Source organism: Scardinius erythrophthalmus (genome assembly GCF_964197995.2).
Source record: "Scardinius erythrophthalmus genome assembly, chromosome: 12".
In the NCBI taxonomy this organism is placed as follows: Eukaryota; Metazoa; Chordata; class Actinopteri; order Cypriniformes; family Leuciscidae; genus Scardinius; species Scardinius erythrophthalmus.
The window spans coordinates 21,475,906-21,494,052 of record NC_138232.1 but is presented as its reverse complement, the minus strand read 5'-3'; the positions used below and the strand labels follow the sequence as shown (position 1 = coordinate 21,494,052).

The window sequence follows — 18,147 nt, the reverse complement described above, 5'->3', positions numbered from 1 at the left end:
TGGTAACCCCTACTACTCAGCTTTCTCCACAGAACAAGAGCCTGCTAGCTTAGCTTCCAAAGCTGACACTGTGTGTACATTCTGTGAGTGAGATCCCACCCTCTATGGGCGGGCTGAAAATATGCGGAACAGCCCCTACTAAATCCTCCGATGACGCAAAATGACGATTTTTGCGTCATCGGAAGATTTTTTTCAGACAAAAAATACATAAATCTCTCGTCTCAGGGGGATATGAGGGTGAAAAGCATGGTAATTTGAAAATACTACAGGTTTTTTACTAATACAAAGCTTAATGCTAAATCCTGAAGTATCCCTTTAAATTGTGGTATGTTTTAGCTTACCTCAAGGGCATCCAAGATGTAGGTGTCTTTGTTTTTCCGCAGTAGTTTCAATTTTGATATTTTTAGGTCAAACCGTTCTTGTCTGTCAGTCATATAATGCAGGTCTATGGTCACCACCTCAAAGAGCATGCACAGAGTCCAAATTAAACAATTCCCCATCATAAGTACACATTGATGGCCTAAGACACGAAACGAGCGGTTTGTGTGAGAAAACGAACAGTATTTATATCATTTTTACCTCTTGTACACTTTCCGGCGCTTGCGCAGACTAAGCCCTCAGATCACTTGGACGTGGTTGTGTAGAGGTAAAAACTATATAAATACTGTTCGTTTTCTCACACAAACCGCTCGTTTCGTGTCTTAGGCCATCAATGTGTACTTACGATGGGGAATTGTTTAATTTGGACTTCTCTGTGCATGCTCTTTGAGGTGGTGACCATAGACCTGCATTATACGACTGACAGACAAGAACGGTTTGACCTAAAAATATCACAAACTACTGCGGAAACAAAGACACCTACATCTTGGATGCCCTTGAGGTAAGCTAAAACATACGAAAATTTTATTTCAAAGTGAACTATCCCTTTAAAACAATGTGCTTACAATGTCACACAATAAAAACAAGCATCACACAAGCAACATATAATAAAATTGTCACTGATTAAAAGCTATTGAACACAGATGTGTTTTGAGTTGTAGTTTAAAATTCTGTACAGTATCAGCGTCTCTAATATGTTTAGGCAAACTGTTCCAAAGTTTAGACGCTGATACAGCAAAGGCGCAATCTCCTTTTTGACTCAGATGTGTCGTAGGAATGCAGTCTGTTTACGAAAAAGCAAACCATCTAATTAAATGTAAACAGTTATCAAAAGGGCTGGGAAAAGGCTGCTCAAATGTATGACAGATTGTGCGGTTTGTTTTGATGCTAATCTGAGAGACACAAGACCTGTGATCCTACTTCTCTTTTCTTGTACTTCTATAGAACAATTGTATGTCTAGTTTGAAGAAAACATGCAACAATGGCCTGATTGTGATCACATGAAGTCACATTACCAAAATGTCTTTGGTCTAAAATTTAGAGTTGTCTTGGGTATTTAAAACCACATCACATTCATTCTGTTTCTTGACTATTAATAGAAATTATAGAGTCAAACAATAAACATGCTCATACACTGGCCCCAAAAAGCAGTTTGACACTTAAGCCCCTACTTACATACTGTATGAACGCCACTGCATTTGATACAAAATATCGAAATAACAAAGTGGTATTTGCAAACAAATGATCCTAATTAAAATGGCCATTTTTTGCAACCTCTACCTAATTGGCCTAAGGTAATTTTAGTGGATGTATGAAGTAGGACACAGGTGCACAGGTTTTTCATGAATATGTAAATTAGCCCCGCCTCCACTTATTCACACCAGCTCAGAGATCCACTCGGTCAACTTTACTCAAGTTACAGCAGTAAACGCTGCACAATGGTATATCATAACGTTAATTAATATGTTTAGCCTTTTGCTTGACTACGTTATCTAACAGCTAATAATGTGTGGTAATAATAATTTACACATGGTTTGTCTTAAAGCAAATTTAAAACACCACATAGACAACATTAAAAAAATTAAAAACTTTTCACCACAGGGGGTCTTTAAAGGTAGAATAGTCAACTTCGGAGAGGCTAGCAATAGCAAGCTAGCTTTGAAATCATAAAATCCCACCCCCTCCGTTCAGAGCTTCTTCAAAGCCACGCCTCCTCCAAAACACATTCATCGCACAGCCAGAGAAGAGTCTGCAAAGCTCCACGAGAGATCATGTCTCTCATGTCTCAAAGCACATAACATTACAACTAGGTAGTAAAGTTTGTAGACAAACTTTGATGTTGGCTTAAGAAAGACTAGCCCAAAAAAATTGAAGCAGTTTTATGAGTTTTAAGTTGAAAGTTTTTAAAATAGTTAAAGTTATTTTAAAGTTTTTAAAATAGTTAATTGCGGCGTTGATAGTGTTGCTATAGAAATGCATATTTTCGAGTCTGAGGACGTGCTCAGAGAACAGCTCAGAATAGAACGTCATAGGTTATCATCTCATAATTACCGTAATTACGACATGGCGTGAACACAGCATGAGCTTAGTTCAGGAGGAACTGTAAAAGATGGCTGCTGTTTGTTTGCAGCGCTCTGTGACTGTCTGTCTACTGCTGCAGAAGGAGTGGCTGCATTGTTCGAAGGCCACATTTGAAGGCCAACTGCGGTGTGACGAAGGCTGTCCCAATTCGAAAGCTCCTTCAAACGCAGCCTCCAAATGCGTCCTACGTTTCTCGTGCAATGAAGGATACAACAGATGGATCCTTCACGGCCTTGCAAACCCCAGAATTCATTGTGTGCCAGTGACAACAGAATTTATTTATTTATTTTAAATTGTGGCACTTTTAAACGCAAGTAGTGGGTTTCAGCTTACATAAATATCTAAAAATAAAAAAAACTTTAAGCCGTTCACGTTGACATACAGTATCTTACTAAGATGCAATTATAAATCGTTTAAACTCTTTATTATAGAGAAATGTACCATGGTGAACATATTTAGACAGTTTGTGAACCAAGTTCACAAGTGGCAGCTGTCACAGGTACTAGGCGACAAGAACAATCTTCCTTGTGCAAGACCGTCCCAGTTAACAACGCTCGGTCCGACCTTCGAAGGATGCAGCCTCTGAATTGGGAAACAGGTTATAACTATGCATAGCCTTATGGAATGAGCTGATGACGTGTGATGTCTGCACGAGCAGGGTGTGCGGAGGTATGGAAATACAGGTTGACAGGCAGGTATGGACATTCGAATGCAATGCAACCGTATTTTGGTCCTGAGACTTCCACAGAAGATTTATGCACTTTTTATATATGTATATATATATATATATATATATATATATATATATATATATTTACACCACTTCTATTAGTGATTGCTATCAGAATGTGAAGAGAGTTTCAACCAGTATAACAAAAAGTGTTTATGAAAAACATTGCCTATCCTACCTTTAATGAGTCTGAAACCCTTTATGTATGCCGATTGGATTAGGGCCACCATTTTGAAAAAAAAAAACAGTCGCTTAAATGTTTTGAATCTATATGTGTCCTTTAAATTTTAAAAGTGTATTTGCACATAATACAACATTAATAAAAAAAAGGCCACTTAATTGTGCTTTAAGATAGTACATGACTACATTTTTTAACACATCTGAGTCCTTCAGCACATCCACATAAAAATACAGCAAACCACACAACATTTCATAGGTGCACTGCAGTGTTGCTTATCAGACATATTTTAGTGTACACCTCCAATGAAAATTCTTTTACAAATATAGATGCAAGTTTCCTGCATGGTTTTGAACATGTATCAGCATGAATGGTGTCTGCTGCTAACAGTGTGTGGGGGCTTTGGATGAGTGAGGTTCTATAGTCTAGATTTCTTTCTTTTTTTGTAGGCCTTTCATTGTTTGCATGTCCACTTCCAAATGTTTCATCTCTTAAATCCGCTGTCCACAAAATAAATTGATTTACAATTGTTTTACTCCATTGTTTTTAGCTATAGATCCAACTCTTGATCTTAATCAAAGCACAAACAAATATTCATAACATTATTATGACTATGATGACCGTAAAACATTTGATGGAGACCATGGTAGGAGTAGCACATGCAAAAAATGATTAAACCCATTATTATTATTATTATTTTCAATAATAATTATTATTGGTTTAAAAGCATTGCGATAGATTTGCAATTAAGACAGAAAAGATCAGAACAAATTTTAAAATATTTTTTTCAAAACATTACTAAAATATTAACAAAGATTATTCAGAATTCATAAAAATATTAGTCTGAGACAATAGATTGCAAGTCTGAAGTGAAGTTGTTTTAATCAGAAAAAAAGGCTCTGTAAGAGTGAGATTTTTTCCAGCAGTATAAAAGTCATTCTTATAGGAAACTGAAAGAAGGGAATGAGAGAGGGTGATAAACCTCCTTGAAACTCTAATTTGGACAAGGCCAAACTGAACATTGCCGCCGTGCTGGCCAGTATATAAATTTATGCAAGCTGAACAACACCAAAACCATGCTTCTCAATGATTTCTCTTTTATAATATCAGACTATATTACTTACCTGAGAATGACCCAAAGTTTCCAGTATATTAATATTCCATTCTCTAAGCAGTGAGGGTTTAGAGAGTTTGATTTAAATAAGCACCTGAGATTTTAGTATATATTAAGAATATATATGATGATATTCACTCACAGGCCATCCAGAGTTCTGTAGGCTACAGTTGATGCTTATCAGCTAACAAACAAGTTGATATTCTGAGATTCATAATGACCTGCCAGAGGGAAGAATCCTGAAATAGGCATAATGCAATTTATGTAATACTAAAGATTCAATTTATGTAGTCCATAAGATTATAATAGCTTGGATTCACCAGTCCATGATCTCACTGCCCTGCACATGACTGTACAACTTAGACCTTATCTGAGCACAAATCATATGCACGTTTTTGAACAATTAAAAAACTACATAAATAAATATAACTTAGAACTGTTGAGTCTTGAGAACATACATTGAATTCATTTTATTTATATATTTATTTTTCATATTTAATCTAAAACTCACTTTCTGGATGCAGTTATTGACCACCTGAGTCTTGTCAGCTCCAGCCTCCAGCTCAAAAACGAATTAATCTTTCCCGTGTCATAAGACTGTTCAGTATTTCACAAGGTTTTATTGATGTCTCTACAAGAAAATGTTTTGTAGTGACATCAATAGGCCTACTTACTCTGCGGCTATTGAGGGAATTTTCCGTCATTTATGAGACAACACTTCCCTGCCATTGACTGAAATTACATTGTTATACGGTAGGGGGCGCTATTACGCTTCTTCTGAAAGAGTACAGAATTTCCCGATCAAAATACAGGCAAAAGGAGCAGAAACAAGTGATAAAAGTATTCATTTGGCACGTTGTATTCTTTTTTGGGGAGGGGGGTTAGGACATTTTTACAGTCATAAAAATGTTGAACAAACATTTTTGTTCAAAATGTTGCTTTTTTAATTAAAGGTATAGCGGAGGATTTTTTACTTCCGGGTGGATCACCTATACTATTGGTCCTCCTAATTGTCAATCATTCTGGTGAATCAATCAGACTTGTTCAAAAAGTGGAGAGGGCGGGTCTTATCTAAAATTCGGAAAGATCCTCCGCTATACATTTAAACTTACCCACATTCAAGTGTTGATAAAAAAATAATACATGATGCTAGAATAAAAGCAGAGGGTTAGTTGTTTGTTTTGATATATTGCATGTTCAGATGTTCATTCAACAAAATATTCTGGGGACCATTACATTTTTGTGAAAACGATTAAAAATGTTGACAATTTTTTTATTTTATTTTTAAATGTAAATGCTGGGAAGAGTTAGGCTAATACACTACAATAAAATATTTTCTTGCCACTGACTATATGAGGCAGATAGAAAAATTCTGTTGGTACAAAAAAAGATATTGTATTATTATTTGCTTTTTCATTTTCATTGATACATTTCATTTTAGTATGTATAGGAAATGTTTAGGGAAATATTTTTTTAATGTGTGATTTATTTGTGATGGGCATTAAACTATTGTTTCACAGACAATGCTTAAATCTAGTCCCAGACTAAAATGCATGTTTGACCTGTTATAACTGAAAGCAACTTGCACTGACATATCTTAAAATATGTCAGTGCCCGTTTTGTCTCGAGATGCACACCAAAAAAAAAACATTTTTAAGCCACGTTTATAAAAGCTACTTAAATGTCCTAATTGAACTAAGGCCTAATCCTGGTTTAATCTAATGAATATGTATCATGCAAAAGCAGCAGTTTTCAGATACCAACACCATTGTAGGAAATGCACTTTTCAAAGTGAACCAAGATTAATTCAGTCCACCAACAAAGGCTGGTCTCAACATGTCGACCCCCATGAAGTTACCCACTCTGTGCAAAGTTTATTAAGCCACTGATGACTGAAGCAATTACTGCAACCATGCAAGTGAGTGTACAAAAAATGAATTTCTTTATGTGTAAAACATTTTTTTATTGGGGGGAAAAGTACCATTAACCTTTCAACACAAGGCAAAGTGAGGACAGGTCAGTGTGGTGTTATATCTCTCTAGCAAGAGTGGAATGAGGCCACAAAGTATGAGAGAACTTCAGTCAAAGCAGAGGATCTGAAAAGTAGATTTAGGATTGAATCTTCTACTAAAGCTCCCGAAAGCAACATGAAAAAGTGATCTTTAGGATATGGGGAGGAAATCCACAACTGAAATGGATATAATGTTTCTGTTTTCTTTTCATAAAGTACAACCTGGAGGACATTTCAATATTTTAATGAACAAAATCATGAACACACACAGCCTTTAAAGTTTACCTGCATTAGTGAATTGGTGCTAATAATGTTGAAACAGCATGTTTAACATCGCAGATCATGTGAAAGTTCACCGGAATAAACCTTTAAATAATAATAGCAGCTATGAATATAGGTGACTAAGGCATTCATATCAAGAAATGGTGGACTCATTTGCCACTTTCCTTATAAGACATTATTTGCAATCTGTTGTCTTACAAAACAAATCCTAAAACAAAAAGCACTTTCCTGAAGCCATCATACAGTTAATTAGCACAATAAAATGTGTCAAATGTGACAGGGTGTGAAACTGATTTGACAAGTTAACATGGCATTCTGTGGATGTCTATACTTAAATGATAAATTATGGTTTAAGGCTGCATTTCAGTGAAAACAGGACATAAAAACAGGATGTCATGGCATCCAAACAACCAAAATGGGAGAACTGTGTCTATCTTTGGAGGGTAAACACATGCCCTTTAAATAATTGTGGCATGCTTTAATTATCCAACAGAGATATTACAACAGAATCTGGTTGCACGGGAATGTGTGAACCAATGTGAAACATTATATCATTCTGGATGTGCAGTCAAACAAATATTTCAGATGAACAGTGGTGTCTTCAAGTCTTCACGACGAGATGAGCTGAAGGTGGAGGTGATGTCTCACCTCAGCCCTTCAGCAAGTTTTTGCATCGCTGCTTCCCGCTCCTCTGATTTCTGCTGTGAGCGTCGCAATATGTTGCGCAGTTCCTCCAGGTGGTCCAGCGTGCCCACGAGCTCACCTCGAACCGTCTTCATCTGACTCTCCAGCAGCTGTGTGCGGTGGAGGGAGTTACGGCGGTCTCGCTTGCTGCGCTGGACCTTCTGCTCCAGATCTGACACTAAGACCAGAGCAAAAACAAGAGTCAGACTCAATACACATTCATTTGTCCAAATGGAAATCATTTAGCTACCAAGCTAATAAAAACGTTTTCCCACATTTCCAGTAAGTTTAAAATTCAAAATGTCCAGTTTATTAAAGACACCATGAAATCAAAATGGACAATTCTTATTTTTTATGGAATATCGTCCCCTCCCTCTTGCAGCGACATCTCTTCTCTTCTCTGACGATGTGTTTACTGGCATGAGGGCGGGACAACCTGTCACTCAAATGAGATTGACCAATAGCAAACCACAACGATCCAACGATCCAATCAAATCCTTTTCACTCGGATATACGTCACAATAGGGAAGGAAAGACTGTTGCAATTTCTTTTCTTTTTAAAAATAAATAAATCTTGGTTATGTTTGTTTTGAGAACATAAAAAAAACCATACGTTTGAACAAATATTTTATTAACATTATTGGAACAATGTTTGTTCATAACTTTGAGAAGTTTGTGAGAATGTTAACGAACGTTCTGTTAGCTGGGTATTGCAGTGCAAAAATGTTTTTTAAATAACGTACATCTTGTTTTCTAATAAAAATATGGAAACATAGCCTTCCTAAAATAAATGTACATAAGAAGTAAAACAAATATTAATATATAAGACATTCGAATTTAGAACTGTTGAGTTTGTAATAGAACATGTTTTGAATTCATTTGATTTTCTTATTTATGTATTTTTGTCTTATTTAAAGAAAATGTGTTTAGAAGTTTTGTTTAAAAAGAGAAACAAATGTCACATGGATAAGAACAATAAATTCGAGATAAATTTTCCAAAAATTGATTATTTTACAATGTTGAAATTTTTCAAGAATGTTTATATATATATATATATATATATATATATATATATATAGGCTATCATATTCATTGAAATTCAAGAAAATGTATCTTGTTTTAACGATGTCTATACATATTTATAGCCTACTAAAAGGTAGATTATTTTTGACTTAGTAATGCAAGGATTCAGAGATATCACATTTGAAGATATTCAAAAACACATACCCATAGTGTCACCACATGCTTTGCTTTCTGAATCTGCCTCTGTCTTCTTCTCCAGCAGGCCTTTGGTTTCTTGCAGCATCTTCTCCATATGAGCCAGCTGAGAGGCGTTGGCTCCGCTGGCCCTGCGGATGAGCAACCGTTCTCTCTCTTTCTCACTCAACTCTTTCTTACACTTACTCATCCTCTCGTCAATGCTAAGAAGATTCCAGATGGATTTAAACGAAATCGTGACCTATATTTAAACCTGATTTTCCTGCTACTTTGCGCAAACTAATACAAGAAAAACAAAACTATGCTGTTCAACCAAACACAACCTTGTCATTCTGTTTTCTTTGATAGTTTCCCATTGCATTTTTTTTCTAATGCTTGCTTATTTCCCCTGTCTTTTCGTTAATCTAAAGTCTTCTATATTATCCGTGGCAGTTCTGTAACTGTAAGTATCCTCTTTGATAGGAAGGAGAAGATGGTGTTCTTTTATACTTGCTATGGAGAGCAAATTTAGCCTGCAGGCAAACAAACAAAGAGTGAACAGCGAGTTGTGGCAGTCATGAGACCAGCCTTCAGCAACACGGCCTTTTACACTTCACCACGCACTGAGGGACAGTACATTCTGGTTAAAACACTTTTGGTCAATAAACGCTCCTGTTACATGTCAATACCAGGAGGCAACGATTGACATGTGATGCGAGAGACTCACTTGCACAGCACTTCTCCATCTACTTTCGAAGACATTTCTTGCTCTACCGGTTATTGATCATAAACTGTATGTGCAGAACCTGATTTCACCAAGTGCAACATGGTCCTGGAACAACATTCCAATCAGCCAATCAGATTTGAGGGATAAGTTTACAGTTTATGTCAAGTTTAGGCTTACAACTGCAGGGTTATGTGCTTCTACACCTATCATTTCCCTCTGATTTTATGGAGAACTTATGGATAGAGTTAGATTTGGAGGTAGAGGTATGGTTAGGTGGTAATGGTTAGGATTAAAATTTCGGACAAGAATGTTGTTCCAGGATCAGCTGACCCAGGAACACGTCCAATTCGGCAAAATCATGTCTGTCAGACATCGTGAACAGAAGAAAAACCAGGCCTTTTGTCTGTTCTCAAGAAAGTTCATAAGAAAGATCATCATAATTTAATGAGGATTTTCAAATGTTTAAATATACAGTGCGGGCGTGTCTCTCACGTACAGTTCTTATGAAGATCTGAACAGGACTTTAAGGCTCTCTCATCTACCCGAGGGCACCACAGCACAGAGCACAGCAGCTTTTCATGTCAATATGAACAACAAATAAATGTTCTTAACCATGGGCTATTTATCAAAGAAGCCCTGGCTCTGTCGTGCTTCCTTCTATATTCGATCTCTTATTGAGGACAGTGTAGTCAGTAATAAAACAGTCTTGTGATGAATCACGAACAATGTTGATGGCATGGTCAGCAGGAGACAAAGGATGGGTGTCCTCACATGCTGGGACAAGAATTTCAGTATCTGGGACAGCACGAGCACTTTATAGACTTAATTATGTAAGTAATGGCTAAATAATACAGTTTAATAAGTGATTCAGGGGTTTATGGAGCTCTGCCATACTTTTGTTAAAGTGAAAGTTGTGTTTGGTGTCAAGTAGACAGGGGTTGTTATTGTTAACTAAAACAATTTTCGGTAATTGAAATAAAGCTGTCATGAAATAAAATATAAATATTAGATGAAAATTTTGAATGAAAATTAGAGTGAAACTAAAACTGAAATTAAAAATAGTTAAAGCTATAGTGAAACATTAATAAAAATGACAAAAAGCAGAAAAACATACTAAAACTTACACTAAAATTTAAAAAAATCTGAAAATATAGATATAAAAGCTAACTCAAAATATACTAATATAATACTAAAAATCAAGCAAGTGAATATCTGACATTTTTGTTTTGAAATTCCAACAAAATGTGAACAATACTGGGGTTTACCTGTGACCTCATTCATTTAAACACACACACACACACACGCACGCACGCACGCACGCACGCACGCACACACACACACACACACACACACACACACACACACACACACACACACACAATAAATTAGTCAAATATAAAAGTCAAATTATTTCAGGCCTGCCATGCTGTGGGTTATTCTGGCTTCCTGATATGAACTGCAGTTGTGTTTGTGAGCTTGTGACTTCTGTGACTCAAACACACATGGACACAGATTTACCTTGAAAGCCATAATTCAGATGAATTTCCTTATGGGTGATGATATTGTTATTGTTGTCCATAAGCAAACCTAAGAAAATGTTGAGAGGGTGAACCAACAAATATTTCTATTCATTCCGTCACACCCGCTGAACCCACACTTGACTTTTCAGCTGAACACTAGGGGTATTATGCCATCACAAATGAGATCTATGATTAAAGGAAAATAGGCAAATTTAGATCAGGGCCTCAGGCTTGTGCTTTCCTCTAAAATGCTGCCCTTATTTACTCGGATAACATTGTAATATCAAGTCCTATTTAAAAGTGGCTGCACATACAAGGCAAAACATTTTGAGATGTTGTAAACTCATATAAAAAATAAATATATGAAGGCAAATATATCATCTTGGAGTTTAACATTGACCAATGTGTCCAATCTATGAAAGTCTCTCCATTGCACCTATAGCACACCTAGCAATTTCTCATCCTTTGTCGACATCGCAGCTGAAATGTGATTCTTTTGAAAGAACTTGAATGCTGGTTTATTATTTGGCCATTTTCTGAACTTTCTGAATGAAAGTGACTTTTTCACTAACAGGAAATGAGGGATAAATAAGGATGTCCACTTTATTCTTCTCAAGCTAGACTGCAGCTGCTCCAAACCCGACCTTCACTACATCTTCATTCCATCTGCTCTGTTTCAGGCTCAATTCCTCCTGACAGCCAAACAATGTGGACTTCAGAAACTTCACATGCAATTAAAAAGACAAATGGGTTTAGCCGAACGGCAGCGGGTGTCTCAGTCTTAAAGAGGATTACTGTGTTTTACGCGAGAACAGATGAGATGGAGATTATGTAACTTGCACCATCAGCCTCCTCAGTTGCTCCTCATATTAGGGGAGGTGTCACTACATTCAATTATAAATCTAAGTTCTTTCAGGAGAAAATAATGGATAAAAAGTTGATCAGCGACACTTTAAATTCTATTGTTGCACAATAACACTGATTCCAATGACTGAACGATTCCACTGAGTATAATCTGCTATTCTCACCAAAAGCATTTTTTAACATTCTGCATATTCTTGCAAAATAACATGGGAAGGTCTCCATGGATCTCCAAACATAATAACTTTGTTTTGAGTCATTACACCAGATTTTGGATAAGCACATGGATTTTCCCCAATTAGTGTATTATGGTTAGAGCATTTTTCTCAAACTATCTGTCACAGGCTGCCAATCTTGTGGTTTTCCTCTACAACTGTTAGTAGTAAATAACTCCACTAGGTGGAGACAAAGATAGATAAGACCAAGATAGGTAAGGTCATTTTAATGTTAATCATAATGGACCCGTTAAAAACATTGCATGTTTGAATATAATATAATATAATATAATATAATATAATATAATATAATATAATATAATATAATATAATATAATATAATACATATATATGCGCCAGTCGAAAAATGAAAACTAATGCTTTCTGCTGTTGTCTATTTGTAACTGCGTACAGCTTGTCCAGTTTCGAAGTGTTTTTGCAAATTTAGACAAATTCGGTAGGAGACATTCCAGCAAGTCTCCCTCCGACCTGATTATGTTGTAATTAACTGTGTAGCCTAGTCGAACAACATGTTTGATGTTGTCTTTTACTTTTTTCTCTGCAAGGACACAGAATGATTTTCCCTTCAGCGCTTCATCTGTCACAGTCAGCTAATCTTAGCAATGGAGAACAGACTCATCTTTTTTTGTCCTCAAAGTCCAGTGTCCTAATTTAGCCTAACTGTCCAAGAGATACAGAAATACACCGGCCTCAAAATGCCATTTTCATGTTCAAAGTGACAAGGTAAGGTTTTGAAGCATTGTTAGAAGAAGATCTCTGTATAGCGTTATTGAAATTTCTGTTAATTTGATCAAATTGAAATCTTCTAGCTTGGGTGTTTTATGTCGTGCTTTTAGGAACTGCAGATTTATTTCCAACTCTTTCCCATAACCTAAAGGTGGTACAATTTATTTTTGATTCAATAAATTAGGTAACACTTTATTTTAACGGTCCCTTTTGAACATTTAGCTGACTATGAGTAACTTTGCAACTGCATGTCAATGTCAACTAACTCTCATTATAGTATTAGTAGACTTTCTGCTGAATATTTACTAACTATTTATTATGATGGTTCTCCACCAGACATTCTATTGACTATAAGTATCTTTGCAACTACATGTCAACTTATTCTAACCCTAACCCTAACCCTACCAGTCTACTAATACTCTACTAATACTCTAATGTTAACAGACATGTAGGTGCAACTTTACTTACAGACTCAGCAGAATGTGTTAAAGGGTTAGTTCACCCAAAAATGAAAATTCTGTCAGTAATTACTCACCCTAATGTTGTTCCAACCCCGTAAGACTTTCGTTCATCTTCGGAACACAAATTAAGATATTTTTGATGAAATCTGATAGCTGGATCACTCCTCCACAGGCTTATGGACACTATAACTTGCTGGCCCAGAAAATGTATTAAAGACATCGTTAATATAGTCCAAGTGACTCCAGTGGCTCAATCTTAAGTTTATAAAGCGACGAGAATACTTTTTTGTGCGCAAAAACAAACAAAAATAACGACTTTATTCCACTTTCATTTCCTTCTCTCTGGGCCTCGAAGTCTTTACACGTAGTGTAATAGCGTAGCGCGTCTGTGTTGCACGTCACCACGCATCACACACATGACCAGCATCGCCCAATAGTGAGCCTACATGGTGACGTGCAACACAGACGCGCTGCGCAAAAACACTACGTAAATGAAATGAATAGTGGAATAAAGTCGTTATTTTTGTTTGTTTTTTTTGCGCACAAAAAGTATTCTCCTCGCTTTATAAACTTAAGATTGAGCCACTGGAGTCACTTGGACTATATTAACAATGTATTTCATACATTTTCTGGGCCAGCAAGTTATAGTGTCCATAAGCCTGTGGAGGAGTGAGCCTCCAAAAATATCTTAATTTGTGTTCCGAAGATGAACGAAAGTCTTACGGGGTTGGAACAACATGAGGGTGAGTAATTACTGACAGAATTTTCATTTTTGGGTAAACTAACCCTTTAAAGGAACCATAAAAACAAAGTGAAACCAAAAAATCTAATAAAATGGGTTATAAATACATCAAACCATATAAACCCATAACACAAAATGTCATTGCCATTTTCTTTTCATGGTTATAGTCCGGATGTATGTGTAATCACAGCTTCTAATCCTTATGCTATTCGTTTTAATGTACATTCAGAATGTTGGGGTCTGCAGAGCAGTCCAGACCAGGCAATACAATGTGATTTTGTAACATAGCCTAATAATGTAATTTAAAAAAAGCAAAAAAACAAAACAAATGTAGTATCACTCACTTTATTAATGTTTTTACTCTACATTTGTGCAGTGTTGGGGGGGATTTAAGTTTTTTTTTTTATGTATATAAATAATATTTTTTTGTTTAGATAAAAATATGTATAAAAAATATTTTATGTAAAAATCACCATAAAAATCCACATTTCTCATTTTCATTCATGGAGATGTCATGGACAATGTGCCATGTGTAATGGAATATTGCTGCCATCAACTGGAGAACAAACACTTTTAAAATTAAAATAACATGAAATTTCAATACAGATGCTTTAAAGCATCACTCAATGCCTCATTTGCCATTTTCTCATGGGTATACATCTTTTATATATATCATACAGTTTTTTTATTAATGAGATTTATGTTTAGACATTCTAAAATAACTATAATAACAATAAAAAATAACTATTTTTCAAAGTTTAGCTTTTTTATTTTTTACTTTTTTGCAATTATGAGACATTAAAGTCAAACCGGAACAGTGTTATATATGTGTTTTGTGTGTGTTTGCATTTGTTGTCAAATTTGTTTTTGACAAATTATGTAACAAAAGACATTTTTTATGGTTTCCCATTTATGTCTATGGCTGATTTTTGGGTGGAGCAGTTTATGTGGGTTTATGAGCACGAGCATTCCCCATTGTGGATGTACTAGGGTTGCCACTTCACTTCAGTGTATTTGTGTTCTGTGTTGTGGCTGATTTAGTTTTTTATTTGAAAAATATAAAAACAAGTATAGATTTCCTCATTCATCCTATTTAAAAAAATATTATTTACTTATTCAGACAAATTTACAAAGTACATTAAATCCCCCCAACACTGCACAAATGTAGAGTAAAAACATTAATAAAATGGGTGATAATACATTTGTTGTAAAAAATTACATTATTATGTTACAAAATCACATTTCATTGTCTGGGGTGTCGGGAGACTCCGAAACATCCTGAGAGGGAGTATCATCAGGCTAACATACAACCAGATATCATTCCAATTATTATTATTATTTTTTTGTAGCAAATGTCATTTGGGGTCAAAAAGACCCAGAATAATGGATCTAATTTACTTTGATTTATTGCATGATTATTTATAAATAAAATTCACCATTTAAATAGACTAAATAATTTTTTTTCTATCCGAAACGATATAGGCAGATAAAAGTAATAAGATGTATCAATCTATTACCTTTCAAAGAAAAAAGCAACAAAATTCAAACAACACGGCTTTTATTGTTTTAAAACAACAAATGTAAACCAGAACCACTTACATACTCTCTACACTCTGTTCAAAACATTTTAGAAGCGTCATCTTTCAGAGACAAAAAGAGCAACAAGAAAATGCATTTTTTGGTATTCTACAAAGATTCAAGCAACACCCATCAAGTAAACAATATAACTTAGAAAATTGCCCACATGCAAAACAACTGCACTGAGGTCATTATTCCAGTCCTTCATAATAGTACCTGTACAATGAGTACAAAAAGCCATGTAACTTCACTCAACTTAAGCTGCAACTGATCTGTCTTTCTCCCCAAAACAAAGAAGAAGCACAGAAAGAAAGACATGATGCCATTATCCAAAGAGTCCTATCAAAACATTGTCTGTATTCCAGTCCAGGATGCCATCAGTGATGCGTTTCCAGCTCCACGATGGTCCACTCGCCCTGTGGAGAGGCGGCGTCCTCGGGGGAGAAACTGGTCACAGTGATGCTGGTGGTGGAGTCCTCCAGTGGAGAAATAAGCTCGGCCCAGCGCTTAAATGTGTCCTTTTCGTGATACAAGTAATCCTGTTCATTCAAGCAGTCTCGAGACAAGGACAGCGTCTGCTTTATCAGGTACTGTGCAAGGTTTAAATCCTCTGGGACTGAGTTTATGATGCCCAGATTGGACTCTTGGTCAGACAGTAGCTGTCGAAGCAGACTCCAGTCTTTCTCTGCAAACTTTCCGACTTCATTGTCCACTGTCTCTACTTCTTTACCATTCCAATGTGACTCCTCCTGTTGGGGATCATTGCTCTTGTCTGCATCCATTCTTTGTTCGAGGGCTTCTCCCAGGTCCATCTCATAAATCGGGGACAGGGCTTTAGACGACCGCCGGTCATGTGTGCAGGTTTGATCCAATGTGTCACAACCATCAATGTCCCCTAAAAATAATTGACAATACTGCACAATGACCAAGTGTTTTATCCGTATGTGGGCTTTAAAAACAAAAAAACAACAACATTTTCTTGAAGACATGCGTTGTTTCTAGCTCCACATGGTGTACAGAATCACCCCTAGTGCAACTGTGTCCTCCATGATGCAGTTAAGACAAGCTTGAAGTATGAACCATTTTAAAGACTAAATAGATGAAAAAATATATTCTGTCTTAGGCAGTAATAACTTTTTAATTGTCATTAATCAAGATTTGATTCAATGACGCATGCATTACAATTAAGCAGATGTGCAAATCCAAAGTTTTCCATGGAGCAACTCTTGCCTTTCCATGAAGTTTCCATGTTATCCATGGAACAACTTCTGAATTTAGGATAAGGATGGACAGATGCCATAAAGGTGATGCACAGAGGAAAACCTACACTGAATGTGTCTCTTTTGTTCACAAGTGCTATAACAGTAAAAGGCATGTTTTTGCCAGCCATTGCATCTCCAGCATAACTTCTGTTTTGTTCACACACAAAATAAATGAATTCTCTGGTTCTGATCAAACTGAGCATTTTCTCTTAAATATACACATTGAAACGTAAGCAGGCACGGAGCTTTTTAGTTTGTTTCTTAATCTTTAACTTAAAGCTACACTGAAAATATGAGGGACATGCTGGCAAAAGAGTGCTTATTGCTTTACTTGGCAAACTCAAGATATGCTTCTTGTCAAGAAAAACTCAAGCAAAACCATTAACAGTGATTGGAATCATAATACAAGTGTGAAAAAAGAGAGACACGAGGACCTTTTTAGATTTTCTTTTTCTTTAAAAACACAACATACAGAAAAACTACTAATTCTACAGAAATACATTGAATAAAATGAAATCTACAATGTAAAAATCTAGAGTTGAGAAAATTACAACTACAGAACTACAAATGGCTTGAGAAATTGTGAATGAGAAATAAAAGAAAAAAATAACACACAAAGATGGATACAAACATAGATGGGATTTGAACAAAATCAATAACAAAGTCTAGCATTAGCATGCAAGATTGCCTGGTTTGGATGACTAAACAGACAGTCTTGAAAAGTAAGACAGCAACACTCAACATCAATATTGAGTATAAAAAACATCTAGATCTAACACATTCAAAGCATCATGGCCTCTATAAGGTGTGGTCCTTTATGGGCAGTATTAAAAGGAAGCTTAGCTCACTGTATGTTTGTGCATATATATTTGAAGGCCAAGTCACATGGTGCTTGCCTTTTGCGTAAAGATCTCTTATGGAGAAGTCAACGTATAAAGGACTTGGCCTATGAGGAAGAAGCTTACTATTCAGCATGGATAATAACAAACAAACAAAAATGATTGAGAACTTGGGTGCCTATATATTAAGTGCAATGGTACAACTGAGACTGCCCAGCCACACCGCATAACAGATGTTCTACACCACACGCATATTGATATATTACTGTAAAAATAAAGCTTGTAAACTTGTTTGTTGAGTTACTAAAGCGCCTCAGAGAAGCCATTTTAGTTGTGTTCATAGCTTTTTGAAGTATTAGATAGCAAACAATAGACATTTAAAGAAAAGGATTAAATGAAGGGGAGAAGGGAGGCAGTAGTGTGCTACTTTCTAAATCAATGAACTATAAGGATTTACCCCACTGGATTTACCTCATTGAAAAAGAATTGTCTGAAAATTTGAGCTGAATGTGTCAGGATGGGAAACTGAGTGGATGTTT

At 35.9% G+C, this 18,147-nt stretch overlaps 2 protein-coding genes and 1 long non-coding RNA gene across 4 annotated transcripts in view; 1 reads left to right on the top strand and 2 right to left on the bottom strand.

The window, feature by feature from the left end:
- Positions 1-6,721: 6,721 nt before the first annotated feature.
- LOC308699721 (uncharacterized protein) lies at positions 6,722-9,134 on the bottom strand. Its single transcript, XM_081380641.1, has 2 exons — positions 8,687-9,134; positions 6,722-7,637 (listed from the first exon to the last, which is right to left on the bottom strand). The coding sequence occupies exons 1-2, from the start codon at positions 8,865-8,867 to the stop codon at positions 7,420-7,422; spliced, it is 399 nt and encodes a 132-aa protein (XP_081236767.1). The 5' UTR covers positions 8,868-9,134; the 3' UTR covers positions 6,722-7,419.
- Positions 9,135-12,165: 3,031 nt separating this feature from the next.
- LOC308699654 lies at positions 12,166-17,360 on the top strand. The gene is made up of 3 exons (XR_014031203.1): positions 12,166-12,194; positions 12,546-12,723; positions 15,873-17,360. It is a non-coding gene; the product is annotated as an uncharacterized lncRNA (long non-coding RNA).
- Positions 15,472-18,147, bottom strand: part of btbd8 (BTB domain containing 8) — a 30,897-nt gene continuing 28,221 nt past the window's right edge. The window contains exon 19 of one of the 2 annotated variants that reach the window (XM_081380552.1): positions 15,472-16,402. In XM_081380552.1, the coding sequence (XP_081236678.1) occupies positions 15,885-16,402 (518 nt within the window). In that variant the 3' untranslated portion in view covers positions 15,472-15,884. The remainder of the gene's footprint in view (positions 16,403-18,147) is intronic. The other variant, XM_081380551.1, reaches the window with a different exon arrangement.